The sequence below is a fragment of the Bubalus kerabau genome, chromosome 4, assembly GCF_029407905.1.
Source record: "Bubalus kerabau isolate K-KA32 ecotype Philippines breed swamp buffalo chromosome 4, PCC_UOA_SB_1v2, whole genome shotgun sequence".
Classification (NCBI taxonomy): Eukaryota; Metazoa; Chordata; class Mammalia; order Artiodactyla; family Bovidae; genus Bubalus; species Bubalus kerabau.
The window spans coordinates 141,337,583-141,355,904 of NC_073627.1; the positions used below are offsets into that span (position 1 = coordinate 141,337,583).

The 18,322-nt window shown below is 42.7% G+C and overlaps 1 protein-coding gene across 1 annotated transcript in view; it reads right to left on the bottom strand.

Annotated features, from left to right (window-relative positions):
• Positions 1 to 250: 250 nt before the first annotated feature.
• Positions 251 to 18,322, bottom strand: part of ADRA1A (adrenoceptor alpha 1A) — a 101,465-nt gene continuing 83,393 nt past the window's right edge. Inside the window, exon 2 of the mRNA XM_055580279.1 lies at positions 251 to 768. Within this exon, the coding sequence (XP_055436254.1) occupies positions 251 to 768 (518 nt within the window). The remainder of the gene's footprint in view (positions 769 to 18,322) is intronic.

The following is an 18,322-nucleotide window of genomic DNA, read 5'->3' on the forward strand; positions in this document are numbered from 1 at the left end:
GAATGACCCAGAGAGCATTAGCCTCAAGGAAATGCTGTTTCTCATCATAGTGAACTGGATGGTGGTAGGACATCCTCTCTCGTCTCTAAGCCCTACCTCTGCCCCAGAGTCAGCTCTCCTCCCCAGCCCATTCCCAGATGGTCCCTGGTTTACTGGCTGTGTCTCAGCATCCACGGAACATGAACTGGCCTTCCCAGAAGGAAGTGGAGAGTGGGTGCCTAAGATCACCCTCCCATCCTTCTGACCTTTCCTAGACTTCCTCCCCATTTTCACTGAGGGAGATGGTGTGGATCTTAATGGTCGGAATCTGATGATTCTCTCCATGACTGGGGGTCGAGGACCCCAGGCAACAGCACACTTGCAAAAAGCTTTTACTTCTCACCCGGGCAGTGGTGCAGGCTGATGCGTCTCTGGCCACCGCCATCCTGGCAGATCCGCGGGGTAGGGAAGAGAAAATTTTCCATTCACAGACCCCATCCGTCTTGGAGATCTTATAGAAGGTCTCTGCAGAGCCCACCGGAATGCGAACCAGGTCCTTGCGCTGTCCCTCCAGGACGTGGCTGGGTGCGTGCAGCGTGTAGCCCAGGGTGTGTTTGGAGGACTGCTTTCGTCGCAGACACTGGATTCTCAAGACATTCTGAAAGGCCTTTTTAAACTCTTGACTGGAGCATGGGTATATAATAGGGTTGATGCAGCTGTTTAGGTAACCGAGCCAAAATGCTATTTTAAAAACGGTTTCTGAGGGCCTGAAATCAGGAAAGAAAGACCCTGGAAGAAAACACAAGAGATTCATACGTGTTATTTGCAAGTCAATGGGCCACTTGGCTAGGAAAATAAAGCAAACCCTCCAACAAACGCCTTTATCGGATCTCGAAAAAGCTCCAAATGATCCCAAATGAATTTGAGTTTTCAGATTTGACTGATCACATTCTTGATAATATCCTCAAAAGCCATTCACACTTGGCTTTTGATATTGCTCCACATGAGCAATATCGTTTACGGGAAAAGACCCAAAGGATAGGGCTGCACTGGTTCTTAGTGATGAAATATCACTTGATGTCCACTAGGAAGCTTTAAATCATGAAAACATGAGATGGAGGCTGAGTCTACATATGCAAATTGTTTTGCCTGAATTTAAAACTAAGTTGAAATTCATCCAAACATTCATATTAAAATAAGATCACCTGAATTGTTCTTTTGTTCTTTGATGCAGTATTATATGGGCTTCCCAGGTGGCGCTAGTGGTAAAGAACCTGTCTGCCAAAGCAGGAGACATAAGAGGAAGAAGGCATGGCAATCCAATCCAGTATCCTTGTGTGGAGAATCCCACAGACAGGGGAGCCTGGCAAACTACAGTCTATAGGGTCGCAAAGAGTCGGATATGAGTGAGCAACTGAGCATACAAGCAGTATATTATACAAGTTCAGCCTAAATATTAATAATTTGAATCTTTTTCTCTCCTGAATGTTGGGGTAGTATTTTCTAATGAGAATCTCAAATTTACAAACTATTGACTTTGTCAACTTTGACCAGTGATTTTTTTTCTCTGATGATGCCTTTTGACATTGCAGTATACTCACCTGCTCAAAATACTCCAATAGCAGCCAAATGCTTCTTAAGAGCTTGACATGCAGGGTCTTTTCCAATGTTAAACCTACTCTAGCTTTCTAACATTAATACTTCCACTGTAAACAGACACACTACAAAACTTTCTCCAAGTCACTGCTCATTTTTTTTTGGGTCCAGATGTCCAAAATGACCTTTACTGTCCTCTTTACCTACCCAAGTCATCCTTTAACTTACCCAGCAGGAATCAAGTTTCAGGTCTCTTTACATCTTACATAATAACTATCTCATAGCTCCTGGAGGCAAAATGGCAAAACCAAGTTATCTTAAAGTGGGAACAGTGTTAAAGTGTTAGTCGCTCAGTCGTATCCTACTGTTTGTGATCCCACAGATTGTGGCCCACCAGGATCCTCTGTCCATGGAATTCTCCAGGCAAGAATACTGGAGTGGGCTGCCATTTCCTTCTCCAGGGGATCTTCCCGACCCTGGGATTGAACCAGTGTCTCCTGCATTGCAGGCAGATTCTTTACCACCTGAGCCACCAGAGAAGTGCCGTGCAAACAGTCTTAGAGGTTATTTTATTCAATTACTCAATTTCCAAATGAAAAAAACAATGATTAAAGTGGTTGTCACAAACTTAATAGCTATGTACTAATACAGTGATAGATAAAGAGATATAGAACTGCCAGCCTAGTGTTATTTATTTTCTGCACAATTTTTTTCTTTTGCCTCAGCCTCATAAAGATCTTGATTTTATGTCTTTCTTTTTCTCTCTGCTCTAGAGACCCATCAGAGTCATGACAAACTGATGGATAGGCTTAGAAATCTACTCTGGCAAACAGTGCCCTGAAATTTAGCAGAAAATCTCATAAATATAAACAAAGGGTAAAGTTAAATATTGCAGAACCAAAGAAGGCAAAATGGTACAATGATTGATGAGAGTATTTTTTGTCTCTGAAGCATATTCCCTGTTAAATTCAATGTGTCTCAGAGAAATTAAAACACATTCAGGCACATACAGAGATGATGGTTGTTAAGTGGGAAAGTATTATCCTTTATCTCCAAAGCTTTTAACATTTTCTTATAGTTATAATACCATGTACTCACATTGAGTGTCTGGTTTGAGCCAGGCTCTGTACTAAACAGTCTACATAAATTTAATCACCTCTGAAACTCCAGTACTTTGGCCACCTCATGCAAAGAGTTGACTGGCAAAACCAATACAATATTTTAAAGTTAAATAATAAAACAAAAAAAATTAAAAAAAGAAAAGACTCTGATGCTGGGAGGGATTGGGGGCAGGAGGAGAAGGGGACGACAGAGGATGAGATGGCTGGATGGCATCATTGACTCAATGGACGTGAGTCTGAGTGAACTCCGGGAGTTGGTGATGGACAGGGAGGCCTGGCGTGCTGCGATTCATGGGGTCGCAAAGAGTCAGACACGACTGATCGACTGAACTGAACTGAACTGAGTAACATCAAGAGTCATATTATTCCTACTGTATAGCACAGGGAAGTCTACTTAACACTCTATATGGGAAAATACCTATATGGGAAGAGGATTTACAAAAGAGTGGATGTATGTAAAACTGATTCACTTTGCTGTACATTTGAAACTAACACACTATAAATCAACTATTAATGTATTCTAATAAAAATAAAAGTTATATGATTCATATCAACATCCCCATTTTACAAATTAAGAAACTGTGATTTAATGAGATAGAATAATTCAACTAAAGTCACACAGGCAGAGGGTTAGCTGGGATTTGAAACTGGGAAGTCTGACTTTAGGGCCTATGTTCCTTTATCATATCTGAAAATACATTAGAATAATGCATATCTAGGGAATGAGGATGATGTATGGAGAATGATAAAGCATACAGTTGAGGGAATTAAACTAGAAAGATGGTTTCTCAAACTTAATCTTAGAGGTGAAAAAAGCAGCTAATATGAACATGAATGGTGATTCTTGTGAATGTGGTCAGTTCCAGAAAAATCCATCTTACTTATGATGCCTATATGTTGTTCCATATTTCTTCCAAATAGCAACAGTGACAGGATTAAGGGGACTCTCTTCTCAAGGCAGGCCTTGAGTTGGGCTTAATTAGGATATATGAGCAGGGCAAGCTTCAAATTACCTTGTCTTGGAATTTCACTCTTCTGTAAATCAGCTAGAGAGGGGAGTGAGTGTCCCTTATTTGAAGAATTTAAGTTAAGAGAAAAATAAAAAAATATGTGAATTCTGAACGCTAATACTAGTGAAATGATTTCAGATCCTTGGAGTTTCCCATAATTCCTTCAGGGACACTCTTTGTATTTACAGAGTCCTGTTCTGCATTAAGACATCTCAACATTTCCTTTCAGTCCATTTCCTCCTATTCCTCTTCCCTCCTTTGAAGTCTCCTTACAGAGCCAAGCTACTCTGGCCTTCCTGTTGTGTCCACAGCTTCAGAGATAAATATCTGCCCTTTCTCTCAGGTGCCCTGCTCAAAATACCCATTTCCTGGTGGCAGCTGAGGCATAGGATGATAAAGGTGAAAGTGTAAATGTGTTAACTGCTTAGTCACGTCTGACCCTTTGCGACCCCATGGACTGAAGCCCTGTGTCGATGGGGTCACACAGAGTTGGACACGACTGAAGTGACTTAGCAGCAGCAGCAACTGGGGTTTTAGAAAAGGCAGAGGAACCAGAGATCAAATTGCCAACATCCGCTGGATCAAAAGCAAGAGAGTTCCAGAAAAACATCTATTTCTGCTTTATTGACTATGCCAAAGCCTTTGACTGTGTGGATCACAATAAACTGTGGAAAATTCTGAAAGGGATGGGAATACCAGACCACCTGACCTGCCTCTTGAGAAATCTATATGCAGGTCAGGAAGAAACAGTTAGAACTGGACATGGAAGAACAGACTGGTTCCAAATTGGGAGAGGAATATGTCAAGGCTGTATATTGTCACCTTGCTTATTTAACTTATATGCAGAGTACATCATCAGAAATGCTGGGCTGGATGAAGCACAAGCTGGAATCAAGATCTCTGGGAGAAATACCAATAACCTCAGATATGCAGATGACCCCACCCATATGGCAGAAAGTGAAGAAAAACTAAAGAGCCTCTTGATGAAAGTGAAAGAGGAAAGTGAAAAAGTTGACTTAAAACTCAACATTCATAAAAATAAGATCATGGCATCTGATCCCATTACTTCATGGCAAATAGGTGGGTAAACAGTGGAAACAGTGGCTGACTTTTATTTTTTTGGGCTCCAAAATCACTGCAGATGGTGACTGCAGCCATGAAATTAAAAGACGCTTACTCCTTGGAAGGAAAGCTATGACCAACCTAGACAGCATACTAAAAAGCAGAGACATTACTTTGCCAAAAAAGGTCCGTCTAGTCATGGCTATGGTTTTTCCAGTGGTCATGTGTGGATGTGAGAGTTGGACTATAAAGAAAGCTGAGCACCAAAGAATTCATGCTTTTGAACTGTGGTGTTGGAGAAGACTCTTGAGAATCCCTTGGATTGCAAAGAGAGCCAACCAGTCCATCCTAAAGGAGATCAGTCCTGGGTGTTCATTGGAAGGACTGATGTTGAGGCTGAAACTCCAATACTTTGGCCACCTGATGTGAAGGGCTGACTCATTTGAAAAGACCCTGATGCTGGGAAAGATTGAGGACGGGAGGAGAAGGGGATGACAGAGGATGAGATGGTTGGATGGCATCACCGACTCAATGGACATGAGTTTAGGTAGACTCCAGGAGTTGATGGTGGACAAGGAGGCCTGGCGTGCTGCACTTCATGGGGTCGCAAAGAGTCAGACACAACTGAGCGACTGAACTGAACTGAACTGGGGTTTGGAGAAAGACTCCTAACTGTATTTCCTTCAAATGCTTTCCAAAAGTTAAAAGAAGACAGTACAGGGCTTCTTTCCAAACTTCTTCATATTATTCACATCTTTTTAAAAAATTGCACTTATTTATTTATTTGGCTGTGTTGAGTCTTAGTTATGGCACTCAGGATCTTCATTGCATCATGTGGGATCTTTTGTTGCACCCCATGTACTCTCTAGTTGTGGCACATGGGCTTAGTTGCTCCAAAGGCATGTGGGATCTTAGTTTCTTGACCAGGGATTCAACCTGAGTCTCCTGTGTTGCTAGGCAGATTCTTAGCCACTGGACCACAGGGAAGTCCCTTATTCACATCTTTGGATCTCTTTCTTCCCTTCATTTTTCCATTGTTTCATGGTCCCCATCAGGATGCTCTCATCTCAGGACCCCTTCTTCTGCTCAGGCATCATCTTTTCTGAATTTCTCACAATTTCTTTTCCAAACCTCACTTTCTTCTTGATGATGATGGTGTTTTTTAGATCAGGAAGCTTGATCATGATTCTCTTTGTTGTCCACCCACCACGGCATGGAGCACCGGGGTTGAATCTGCCTGGTTTAGGGACAGACATCTCTGGACCCAGTCACTAGGATGAAAACTCCCTTTTAGCAGGAACTGTGTCAGTTCTTCTTGCTCATAGAGCTCCAGAACCCAGCACAATGCTGGTGTTTCAGAGTTGTTGTTTAGTCACTAAACTGTGTTCAACTCTTTGCAACTCCATGAACTGTAGCCCACCTGGCTCCTCTGTCCATGGGATTCCCTAGGCAAGAACACTGGAGTGGGTTGCCATTTCCCCCTCCAGGGGATCCTCCCCACCCAGGGATCGAATCAGTGCCTCTTGCATTGTCAGCCAGATTCTTTACCACAGAACCACTGAGGAAAGCATCCTTCTAATTTTTGCTGAATGAATGGCTCAATGAATTTCTTGACTGACTGAATAATCCTCCCTGTCCCCCATCACTGCTTCATAGTGTGGCCTGGCTTCTTCTCTGCCTCACAGCCATAGCCCTTATTTCTCATCATGCCCCTGCCTTCCTTCTGTTGTCTCTTTCTTTTATTTTGGCAGAGTTTCTGCTCAAAACTCTGGTGTTCTTTGGGCTGTCCTTACACTATCTGATTTGTGTGTTCATCACTCAGTCGTGTCCAACTCTTTGCAACTGCATGAACTATAGCCCGCCAGACTCCTCTGTCCATGGGATTCTCCAGGCAAGAATACTGGAGCAGTTTGCCATGGCTTTCTCCACTATCTGCTTTACCTTACTGCATTACCTGGTATCTAATACTCTAATTTTTCTCACCATACTCCACAGGAGGAGCCAGACATTTGAATTACCCATAAGAGCACGGGGTCTTCTATTTCTCTTGTCATTGTAGGTATGCTGGGCACTTCAACAATTTCTGTTCAGATTCTGCTGCAAGAAACACAAACAGCTTCTGGCTTAATTCCCAGAACTCTTCCCCCTGCAGGTTGGGTCATCCCTTGCATGTGAATTTGCTTCACTGAATTCCTGAGCTTTGGAAAATCCCCAAGCCTCTAGAGACTCTTCCATGCACTGACTTTCCTCCACGATTAGGTCCTGCTGCAGAATTTCTGACTATTTTCGGGTTCATCCAAACACTCTGGTTGACTAAAATTTGGCCAGACTGAGACAGGAAGAGCCTGAGTTTATCCCCTCAACACCATCTACATCTTCACCCTTGGAGATTCACTATCCTCCTTTCCATTGTTGAGGGCTCTAGATACCAAGGAGAAATAGAAACTGACGATTTCAAAAGATGCACTTAAGTCTCACTTGATGTCCTCTCCATTGGAAGCATTTCGCTTTTGGTTTCTGATCTGGGGCTCATCTGTAGGCTTATTGTGGAAGATACCAGGACCCATCCCAGTGAAGGCTACACCATAGTCACATTTTAGCTACAAAGTTACAGCAAAGTTTGCTCTCAATGGTCCCCATAGAAAGAAAACTATTTTCCTGCCAATACTGGCCTCCTAAGTGTGTTTTATCCACCAGTGTTCCAGTTCTCTCTAAAATACATGAGGATAAAAATGCAGTTCTCAGGAGAGGGTGGGATGAACTGAAAAAGTAGCATTGACATATATATATATACTATCAAGTGTAAAACAGATGGCTAGTGGGAAGCTGCTGTATAGCACAGGGAACCCAGCCTGGTGCTTTGTGATGACCTAGAAGGGGTGGGATGAGGGCAGTAGGGAGAGAGAGACAGGCTCAAGGAGTTTGTTCAGTTGCTCAGTCTCATCCGACTCTTTGTGACCCCATGGACTGCAGCATACCAGGCTTCCCTGTCCTTCACTATCTCACGGAATTTGCTCAAACTCATGTCTGTTGAGTTGGTAATGCCATCCAACCATCTCATCCTCTGTCACCCCCTTTTCCTCTTGCCCTCAGTCTTTCCCAGCATCAGAGTCATTTCCAATGAGTCGGCTCTTCACATCAGGTGGCCAAATAAAGCTTCAGCTTCAGCATCAGTCCTTCTAATGAATATTCAAGGATGATTTCCTTTAGGATTGACTGGTTTGAACTCTTGGCTGTCCAAGAAGGAGGGAAGATGTACATATATACATATGGCTGATTCACACTGTTGTATAGCAGTAACCAATACAACATTGTAAAGCAATTTTACTCCAATTAAAAAATTTAAAAAACCCAGAAGTTCTCAAATTCCTACTCGGCACTGATAATTAGAAGGTGCCTTTTGAGTTCAGCTCCTGTCGAATCAGGGGGACTCAATACAGAAGTTGGAAGCCATGAGTCAGTCTTCTTGGTTCTAGCCTTCCAACTTCTACACTTAGTTTCACCTACCTGAAAACCTGACATCTTAATGACAACTTTGAGAGATATCAGGTTATGACAAGCTTTAATTAGCTGGAGTCACAGGATGTTAGAATGTGAAGAGTGGCAGAAACTAGGAAACCTAGCAGGCACCGTCAACCCCTCCACAACAGATGAAGAGTGTATGGACGAGAAGAGAAAGTGGTTTCCATAAAACTATCTGCTCATCTGTGGTCCAGAGACCCAGACTCTGCTCAGTTTCTTCCATTTCTTCTCCCGATTTGCTGGGCCATTTGGCAACCGCATGATGGCATGGGAAGTATTGATGGTGATATGTCCAGTTGTGGTCATAGAATGACAACAGGTTTTGCAGAGATAATGAGAAAGAAGGGGAAGGAGAGCAGTGTCATCAATAACTACACTATTTAAAAGTTGCAATGTTCAGACACTGGAAAGGAGAACAGTGGGTGATGGTCTTGGAAGGGCTCATGAAGGGTATCACATTTTGAAAACTGGAGTTTAAATAACTTCAATTAAAAAAACACGGACACCCAAGGAGAAGCTAATGTTATGTGGCCATGGGAGAAAATAACCCTTAATTGTTTCTCTTTGTCTAACCAGCGGTCTCTCCATGTGTGTGGTATACAGTCTAGCGTGGCTGGTATGCATCCAATGAATAGGGAAGAGACACAAGCTGTTACATAAATAGGTGGCCAGTTCCCCAGGTCAAGGAGCTCCCGTGCCAAGCAGTATTCAAGCCAGATTGGTTGGCATCTTCTGGCCACGAAGACAGTTCTTGCCTCACTGAGCTAAGTTCGAGAGAAAAGCTGTTGGAATCAGAGTATAAGCACAGACTCAAGCTCTTTGTCACCCTGGAGTCCACCAGATGTTCTACGTTGGGTGGCTGATTTGGCTGTGTCACAGTGACTTGCCTGAGCCCTTCTGAGGTTCATCCAGGGGCCACCCTTATGCAATTCTCAGCCAGACAAGAATCTTTAAGTTAGCTCCCTGGAACAGTGGACAGAAATCTCTAAGAATACTGCCAGATTAACTGCAAACTGGAACCCTGGGCTCTTGACCCAAGATCCATGAATAGACTTCCCATGAAATGAAATACAGTCTTTGTATGAACAGAGATTCGTTTTCTGGAGAAGAAGGCTTCAGCTTCTATCACCTACTCACAGTGGTCTTGGAGACCCAAGGTATGGCCAAGCACCCCAGGTGCTGAGCAAAAGTGGTACCTCTGCCTGGCACACCTCACTTAGCCTATATTCGTGCATGCTCAGTCATGTTTGACTCTTTGCCACCCCATGGATGGTAGCCCACCAGGCTCCTCTGCCCATGGATTTTTCCAGGCAAAAATACTGGAACGGGTTACCATTTCCTACTCCAGGGAATCTTTTCCATCTAGGGATTTAACCCCCGTCTCTTGCATCTCCTGCATTGGCAGGCAGATTCTTTACCACTGAGCCACCGGGGAAGCCCCCACTTAGCCTATACATCCTGATAAGAGCATCCAGCTTATAATCATGACAAAAAGATGTCAGTTCAACTCCTCTTTAGAAGGACTTGCTCTTTTCTTCTCCTAGTTAATTGGGACTTAAAATTGCCTCTAAGGACAGTCACATGATTGCTCCCTGGAAAGAGTTAACTGCTGGTCTTTTCTGAGCTTTCTTGGGTAGCTTAAATAGTAGGGTGAGGAAGGATGGCAGTGTGGGAGGGTGCAGTGAGCAGGGGAAAAGACGCACACTGTGTGCAGGGTACAAATGGAACAGAACAAACCCGGAGCACTGTGGGGACCAACTGTGGATGGGAGAGTTGCCCTTTTTCTCATTTTCTGGGGACCAGGGTATATCGGCCATGGTTACTATTGTCAAGGGCTTCCCAGGTGGCGCTAGTGGTAAAGAACCCGCCTGCCAATGCAGGAGACTAAGAGATGCAAGTTCAGTCCCTGAGTGGGGAAGATTCCCTGGAGGAGGAAATGGCAACCCACTCCAGAATTTTTGCCTGGAGAATCCCCGTGGACAGAGAGAGGAGCTCGGCAGGCAACAGTCCATGGGGTCGCAAACAGTGGGACAAGACTGACAGAGCATGCACACTGTTGTCAAGAACCACTGCTCCACCCAACCCTGATGGGTAAAGAGATCACCTGGGGAGAGGTTGTCTCATACTTCATACTTCTGCAAGTGGAAGACATTCTTTATGGGATCCTTCTGGCTGTGTAGTGTGTAGCTCTGCAGAATCAGGGGTTTTTATCCTGGATGAATCCAAGCTGCTCGAAGTAAAGCTCTTTAAACAGTGTCTCTCACCAGTTATCAAAGCCCCAAACAGCATTTCTCCTTGTAGAAAAGAGCACCGTGTCTCCCAGAACATGCATGCTTATCCCAAGATAACTCAGGAAAGAATGACCAGCTAGACCAGAGCTAGACTCATCAGGTACATTTCCCTCAAAAATCTCCTTGTTATTGTCTGTTTAAAATTAATACATAATCTAAGCACTTTCAACAGATGGCAAGACTTTTTCTTCTCCTTTACTTAGTGAAATATATTTTGATTCAGGAAAACAATAGTAATTAAGTCATCATGTTCTGGCTTTTAAATAATTATTTATTTATTTATTTTTGGCTGTGCTGGGTCTTCATTGCTGCATGGGGTTTTCTCTAGTTGCGGTGACCATGGCTACTCTCCAGTTGTGGTGCACGGGCTTCTTATTGCGGTGTCTTCTCTTGTCATAGAGTACGGGCTCTAGGGTGCACAGGCTTCGGTAGTTGCGGCTCCTGGGCTCTCTGTTTTGCAAGTAAGATCATCTATACCATTTTTCTAGATTCTACATATATGTATTAAAATATATTTGTTTTTCTCTTTCTGACTTATTTCACTCTGTATGACAGACACCCATGACCTACTGTATAGCTCAGGGAATTCTACTCAATGCTTTGTGGTGACTTAAATGGGAAGGAAATCCAAAAACAGGGGTATATATATACTGAGAGCTGATTCACTTTGCTGTGCAGTAGAAACTAATACAACATTGTAAAGCAACTACACTTCAATAAAAATTCATTAAAAAAAATCTATCTTCAACGTTGCATTCAACACATTTGAGTCAGTCCTAATGAGGTGGATGAAGCTAGAGCCTATTGCAAAGAGTGAAGTAAGTCAGAAAGAGAAAGACATATATTGTATATTAACACATATATATGGAATCTAGAAAGATGGTGTTGATGAACATACTTGCAAGGCAGCAATGAAGACGCAGACAGAGAATAGACTTGTGGACACAGTGGGGGAAGGAGAGGGTGGGATGAATTGAGAGAGTGGCTTGGAAGTGTAAACATTACCATATGTAAAACAGAGAGCCAGTAGGAATTTGCTGTGTTACACAGGGAGCTCAATCTAGTGCTCTGTGACAACCTGGAGGGATGGGATAGGTGGGAGAGTGGAGGGAGGTTCAAGAGGGAGGGGACATATGGCTGTCCCCTGTGGCTGATTCATGTTGATGAATGGCAGAAACCAACACAATAGTGTAAAGCAAATATCAATAAAAAATTAAAGAAAAACGGTTGTATTCAAAATCCAGCTCATCAAGCCCCTCCTTCTTCATAGTCTAACCTGTCTTCTCACCGTCTCCCCTAATGGGTCAATCTAATAGCACTCATCACCATCTTGTATACTTATTCTTTTTTTTTGTCCCTTTCCTTGAATATGAACTCCTCAAAGGCATAGGTTTTTATCTTTACATTTCATGGCTAAGTCCTCAATGCCAACAGTTTGTAGGCTCACAACAAATATATGTTGAATAGATAAGACATTTGATCTTTATTTTCAGTGTCTCTTTAAGGACACATACTTCTTATCCTTCATTTAATCTCCATCAGTGTCCAACGCATCCTCGATAAATGTGTATGGAATCAATGGATGACATTTGCCAATGGAAGAAAATGACATTTTGAATAAAACTTGGGCTTCAACTACTTACAGCTGGAAATAACGCTTTTAAATGGAGAAAGAGAGCCTGTCTTAACTCACATTCCAACACTTTATATCTTCCCGATCTTCAAGACACTCATATTTACATGAAAATAAAACCATTCTACAAATAATTGGATACAGCTAAGTTGCAGGCACTTCATAAAATGATTACTTCCAGTACTTATAAAGACATTTTATAGGGTCCTGTAGGAAAGGTCAGAGCCTGTAATTAAGATGTCATAATCATCAGCAGTCTCTCATATTTGCGGGATATGAATCCAAGGCCAAACACTACAAATCCAAAGCAGTGACAGAAACAACCAAAATCGGTCACCCAAGGAGGAAGCACAGGAGCTTATTGGGGTGGTGTCTCTTCACTCTCAGCTTATAGGCTACAGCAGGCTCCATTCCATCAGGGACATGGGAGCTGGCTGGTGGTTACATAGTAAGAGGTGGACAGGGGAGCTGGCAAGGACTGACAGCAAAGCTATAGAATCTGGGGACTTCCCTGGTAACCTGGTGGATAAGAATCTGCCTGCTAGTGCAGGAGACACAGGTTCGATACTTGGCCAGGAAGATCCCATATGCCTCACAGCAACTAAGCCTGTGCGACACAACTACTGAAGTCTGTGCATCTAGAGCCCATGCTCCGCAACAAGAGAAGCCACTGCAATGAGAAGCCCATGCACTGCAATGAAAAGTAGCCCCAATGGCCACAACTAGAGAAAGTGTGTGCACAGTAATGAAGACCCAGCGCACATACACACACACACAAAGATATGGAATGACATTGGAAATGACAACCCCAGGTCCTCTCACTGGCCACCAGGCCACTCAGAGGTATGTCCACTAATACTGTAGCCATCCTCCAGGAGTATCATCTAACTCTGCTCAAGGTAGAATATGACTAGCACTTTGGTCTCCACCCGTAGCTCCTGCATGTTCCCCTCCACTGCCCGGGCTATGACAGGGATGCAGGTGGTCTTTGAAGCCCCTGCTACTGCTTCCAGCCTTAGACTCAAGCTGGGCCAGGCCAGCAGAGAGTGCTGACCTTCATCCAAAGTGGATGGTAGTCAAACTGACATAACATATATGCATAGGCATTTTGATAGCTTATTTTCCTAAATAAAAGGAGATTTCACGGAACCTGTTATTTGGCTTCTAAACACAGCTAGAAAAAAACAACTTTAAAATGCAGGAAAACTTTACTTTTTCCTGGGAAACTTTACTTTTTAATTTTAAAAGGCAATAGAGTATGACACTGCTTTGATTAGAGATCTCCTTGAAAAAAAAGAACTGACCATGTCTCCATCTTTCATAATAAATGCAATATTGAGAAAGCTCAGTTTTGCTTGCAAGGGGACATGCTCATTCTTTTCAAATGTAACCCAAGCCTTTGCAGTCTTAACTGAGAACTGTCTGATACTCTAAGGGGGAAGATAGAGGTCAGGGACATTCATTCATTTCCGTGGCTTCAATTTCTTTTTTGCTTTGATGAATTCTCCAATCTCCATCCTGAGACCATATCTGGCTCCTGAACTCAAGTTCTGCATACACAACTATTAAGAGACATCTTTCTTTTGTGTGTGTGTGATGTGGAGCATTTTTATAGGCTTTATTGAAATTTTTTACAATGTTGCTCCTGTTTTATGTTTTGGTTTTTTTGGCCATATGTAGGCATGTGGGATCTTAGCTCTCCAACCAGGGGTAAGAACTGCATCCTCTGCATTGGAAGGTGAAGTCTTAACCACTAGAGCACTAAGGAAGTCCCCAGGCATCTTTCTTGGTTTTCCCAGACCATCGCATCCTTAACATAAACAAACTGAACTCATTGTTTCTCACAAAACCTACTCTTTCTTCTCTGCTCCATCCTCAGCAGATGGCGCCCCTCTTCCTGAGTTGTCCCAGCCAGACACCCACTGTCATCCTCAATTCTTCACTCTCCCAACTCTTCCATTCCATCCACTCACCCAGTGCAGACCACGGAAACTTCATTCTCCTTGTCACCATCCATCCTATTCAAGCCACCATCATTTCTAGCTAGGACCCCATATCAGCCTACTAACTAAGCTTCCTGATTCTTGTCTCACTGCCTTATAACCTACCTCCAAAGTATAGCCAGAGAGAGTCTGAGAAAACAAACCTGATTTTATCTTCCTTGATTAAATCATCTCAGTACCTCTTCAATGAATTCAAGGTCAAGCACAAATTTTGTACTAGGACTTATTAGGTTCGTGGGTCTGGGAGAGCGAAAATCCACTTAGCTAGATAACTAGTTAGTAGAGTAAAATGATCCAAGTGCTCATTCAAAGTCTCTAGTTAGTACTATGTCTTGTGTGCCTGCTCAGTCTTGTCTGACTCTTTGCGACTCCATGGACTGTAGCCTACCAGGCTCCTCTGTCCATGGGATTTCCCAGGTGAGAATATTGGAATGGGTTGCCATTTCCTCCTCCAGGGGATCTTTCTGACCCAGGGATCAAACCCGTGGCCCCAGAGACTCCTGAACTGGCAGGCGAGTCTTTGCAACAGTGCCATCTAAAGTAGAAAATTATAAACAACAGGAATAATAGTGTGTAATTGTTAACTCAAGTGAGTGATAGGGCATTTTTGTTCCTGAGGATGTGGTTTGGGTTATTGTGGTTGATATATGAAGGCTTAATCCTAAGGAGCAAAGAGATGGTGTCCAGAAGGCAGCATGCTCATTAAAACAGCTTTTCAAGGTCAAGGAACAGAAACCACTCAAGAATTTCCAGCCATTCCTGTCGTATTGATGACAATGGTTCAAATAGATTTGCAAAATCTGGAAGGCCTGAGTTGAGAATAAAGATGCCTGAAGGAATACTTAGGAATAAATCTATCTAAGGAAATAAAAGACCTATATATAGAAAACTATAAAACTCTGATGAAATAAATCAAAGATAACACAAATAGATGGAGAAATATACCATGTTCATGGATCGGAAGAATCAATATAGTGAAAATGAGTATACTACCCAAAGCAATCTATAGATTCAATGCAATCCCTATCAAGCTACCAAAGGTATTTTTCAGAGAACTAGAACAAATAATTTCACAATTTGTATGGAAATACAAAAACCCTTGAACAGCCAAAGCAATCTTGAGAAAGAAGAATCGAACTGGAGGAATCAACCTGCCTGACTTCAGACTATACTACAAAGCTACAGTCATCAAAAGAGTATGGTACTGGCACAAAGACAGAAATACAGATCAATGGAACAAAAGAGAAAGACCAGAGATAAATCCATATACCTATGGACACCTTATCTTTGACAAAGGAGGCAAGAATATACAATGGAGAAAAGACAATCTCTTTAATAAGTGCTGCTGGGAAAACTGGTCATCCACTTGTAAAAGAATGAAACTGGAACACTTTCTGACACCATATCCAAAAAAAACTCAAAATGGATTAAAGGTCTAAACGTAAGACCAGAAACTATAAAACTACTAGAGGAGAACATAGGCAAAATACTCTCTGACATAAATCACAGCAGGATCCTCTATGACCCACCTTTCAGAGTAATGGAAATAAAAGCAAAAATAAACAAATGGGACCTAATTACACTTAAAAGCTTTTGCACAACGAAGGAAACTATAAGCAAGGTGAAAAGACAGCTTTCAGAATGGGAGAAAATAATAACAAACAAAGTAACTGACAAAGAATTAATCTCAAAAATATACAAGTAGCTCCTGCAGCTCAATTCCAGAAAAATAAACGACCCAATCAAAAAATGGGCCAAAGAACTAAACAGACATTTCTCCAAAGAAGACATACAGATGGCTAACAAACACATGATAAGATGCTCAACATCACTCATTATCAGAGAAATGCAAATCAAAACCACAATTAGGTACCATCTCACGCTGGTCAGAATGGCTGCTATCAAAAAGTCTACAAACAATAAATGCTGGAGGGGGTGCGGAGAAAAGGGAACCCTGTTACACTGTTGGTGGGAATGCTAACTAGCATAGCCACTATGGAGAACAGTGTGGAGATTCCTTAAAAAACGGGAAATAGAACTGTCATACAACCCAGCAATCCCACTGCTGGGCATACACACTGAGGAAACCAGAATTAAAAGAGACACGTGTACCCCAGTGTTCATCGCAGCACTGTTTACAATAGCCAGGACATGGAAGCAACCTAGATATCCATCGGCAGATGAATGGATAAGAAAGCTGTGATATATATACACAATGGACTATTACTCAGCTATTAAAAAGAATGCATTTGAATAAGTTCTAATGAGGTGGATGAAACTGGAGCCTATTATACAGAGTGAAGTAAGTCAGAAAGAAAAACACCAATACAGTATGAAGTGAAGTGAAGTGAAGTCGCTCAGTCGTGTCCGACTCTTAGCAACCCCATAGACTGCAGCCTACCAGGCTCCTCCATCCATGGGATTTTCCAGGCAAGAGTACTGGAGTGGGGTGCCATATGCATATATATGGAATTTAGAAAGACGGTAATGATGACCCTATATGTGAGACAGCAAAAGAGACACAGATATAAAGAACAGACTTTTGGACTCTGTGGGAGAAGGCAAGGGTGGGATGATTTGAGAGAACAGCATTGAAACATGTATGTTATCATATGTGAAATAGATCGCCAGTCCAGGTCTGATGCATGAGACAGGGTGCTCAGGGCTGGTACACTGGGATGACCCTGAGGGATGGGATGGGGAGGGAAGTGGGAGTGGGATTCAGGATGGGGAACACATGTACACCCATGGCTGATTCATGTCAGTGTACGGCAAAAACCACAATAATATTGTAATTAGCCTCCAATTAAAATAAATAGATTAATTAATTAAAAAAAAGATGCCTGAAGGATAAACATGGAAAATGGTGAAGAAAAAGCAAGGACATCCTACTGTATAGCACATGGAACTCTGCTCAATGCTATGTGGCATCCTGGATGGGAGAGGGGTCTGGGGGAGAATGGATACATGTATACATATGGCTGAGTACCTGAGCTGTCCACCTGAAACTATTGTTAATCAGCTATATTCCAATACAAAATAAAAAGTTAAAAAGAAAAAGCAAAGACAGAGACAAATGCCTTTCTTCCTGAAAAGAACTAATCCCTGGTGTGACTTTCTGTTACCCAGAAGAGTCATGTTTCTAAGAAAGGTTGTTTCCCACTGTGGCTATTCACTTCTGAAATGCCCACCCAATATCTGCTCAAATTAAGTGATTCATTCAGAACACATCAGATAATCACAAGCAATATTTTTCTAGATGGTCTGTTTGGGATAGGAGTTTCCTTCAGCACCTTCAGTCCAGCTCACTTCAGTTTCCAGGCAAGTGTTGAAGCAGCTTAACTTTTACCTGGCTTGGTTGTCAATCTGTCTCTCTCATTCCCAGAAAAATTATCATTGGAAGAGAAGAAAGCTTCGACAGTCTGTTAACATGAAATTGTAATACTCATTGTTTTTGCTTATTCTGACTTGATTCTGGTGAGTTAGAAGTTAACTCCTGGCTTCTGGAGGAGAAGGGGATGACAGAGGATGAGATGGCTGGATGGCATCACCAACTCGATGGACAGGAGTTTGAGGAAGCTCCAGGAGTTGGTGATGGACAGGGACGCCTGGTGTGCTGCAGTCCATGGGGTCGCAAAGAGTCGGACACAACTGAGTGACTGAACTGGACTGGCCTTCCCTGATGGTTCAGTGGTGAAGAATCCATCTGCCAATGCAAGAGACATGGGTTCAATCCCTCATCTGGGAAGATCCCACATGCCTCAGAGCAACTAAGTCAATGTCCCACAACTATTGAATCTGTGCTTTAAAGCCTGGGAGCTGCAACTGCTGGGCCCACGTGCTGCAACTACTGAAGCCCACGTTCTAGGGTCTGTGCTCCACAGCAAAAGAAGCTACCGCAAGTTCATTCTATACATCTGCATCTCCATTCTTGCCCTGCAAATAGGTTCATCTATACCATTTTTTCTAGATTCCATATATATGTGTTAACATATGGTATTTGTTTCTCTCTTTCTGACTTACCTCACTCTGTATAAGTTGCTATAGAACACAGGGAGCTCAGCTCGGTGCTCTGTGATGACCTAGAGAGGTGGGATGGGGGAGG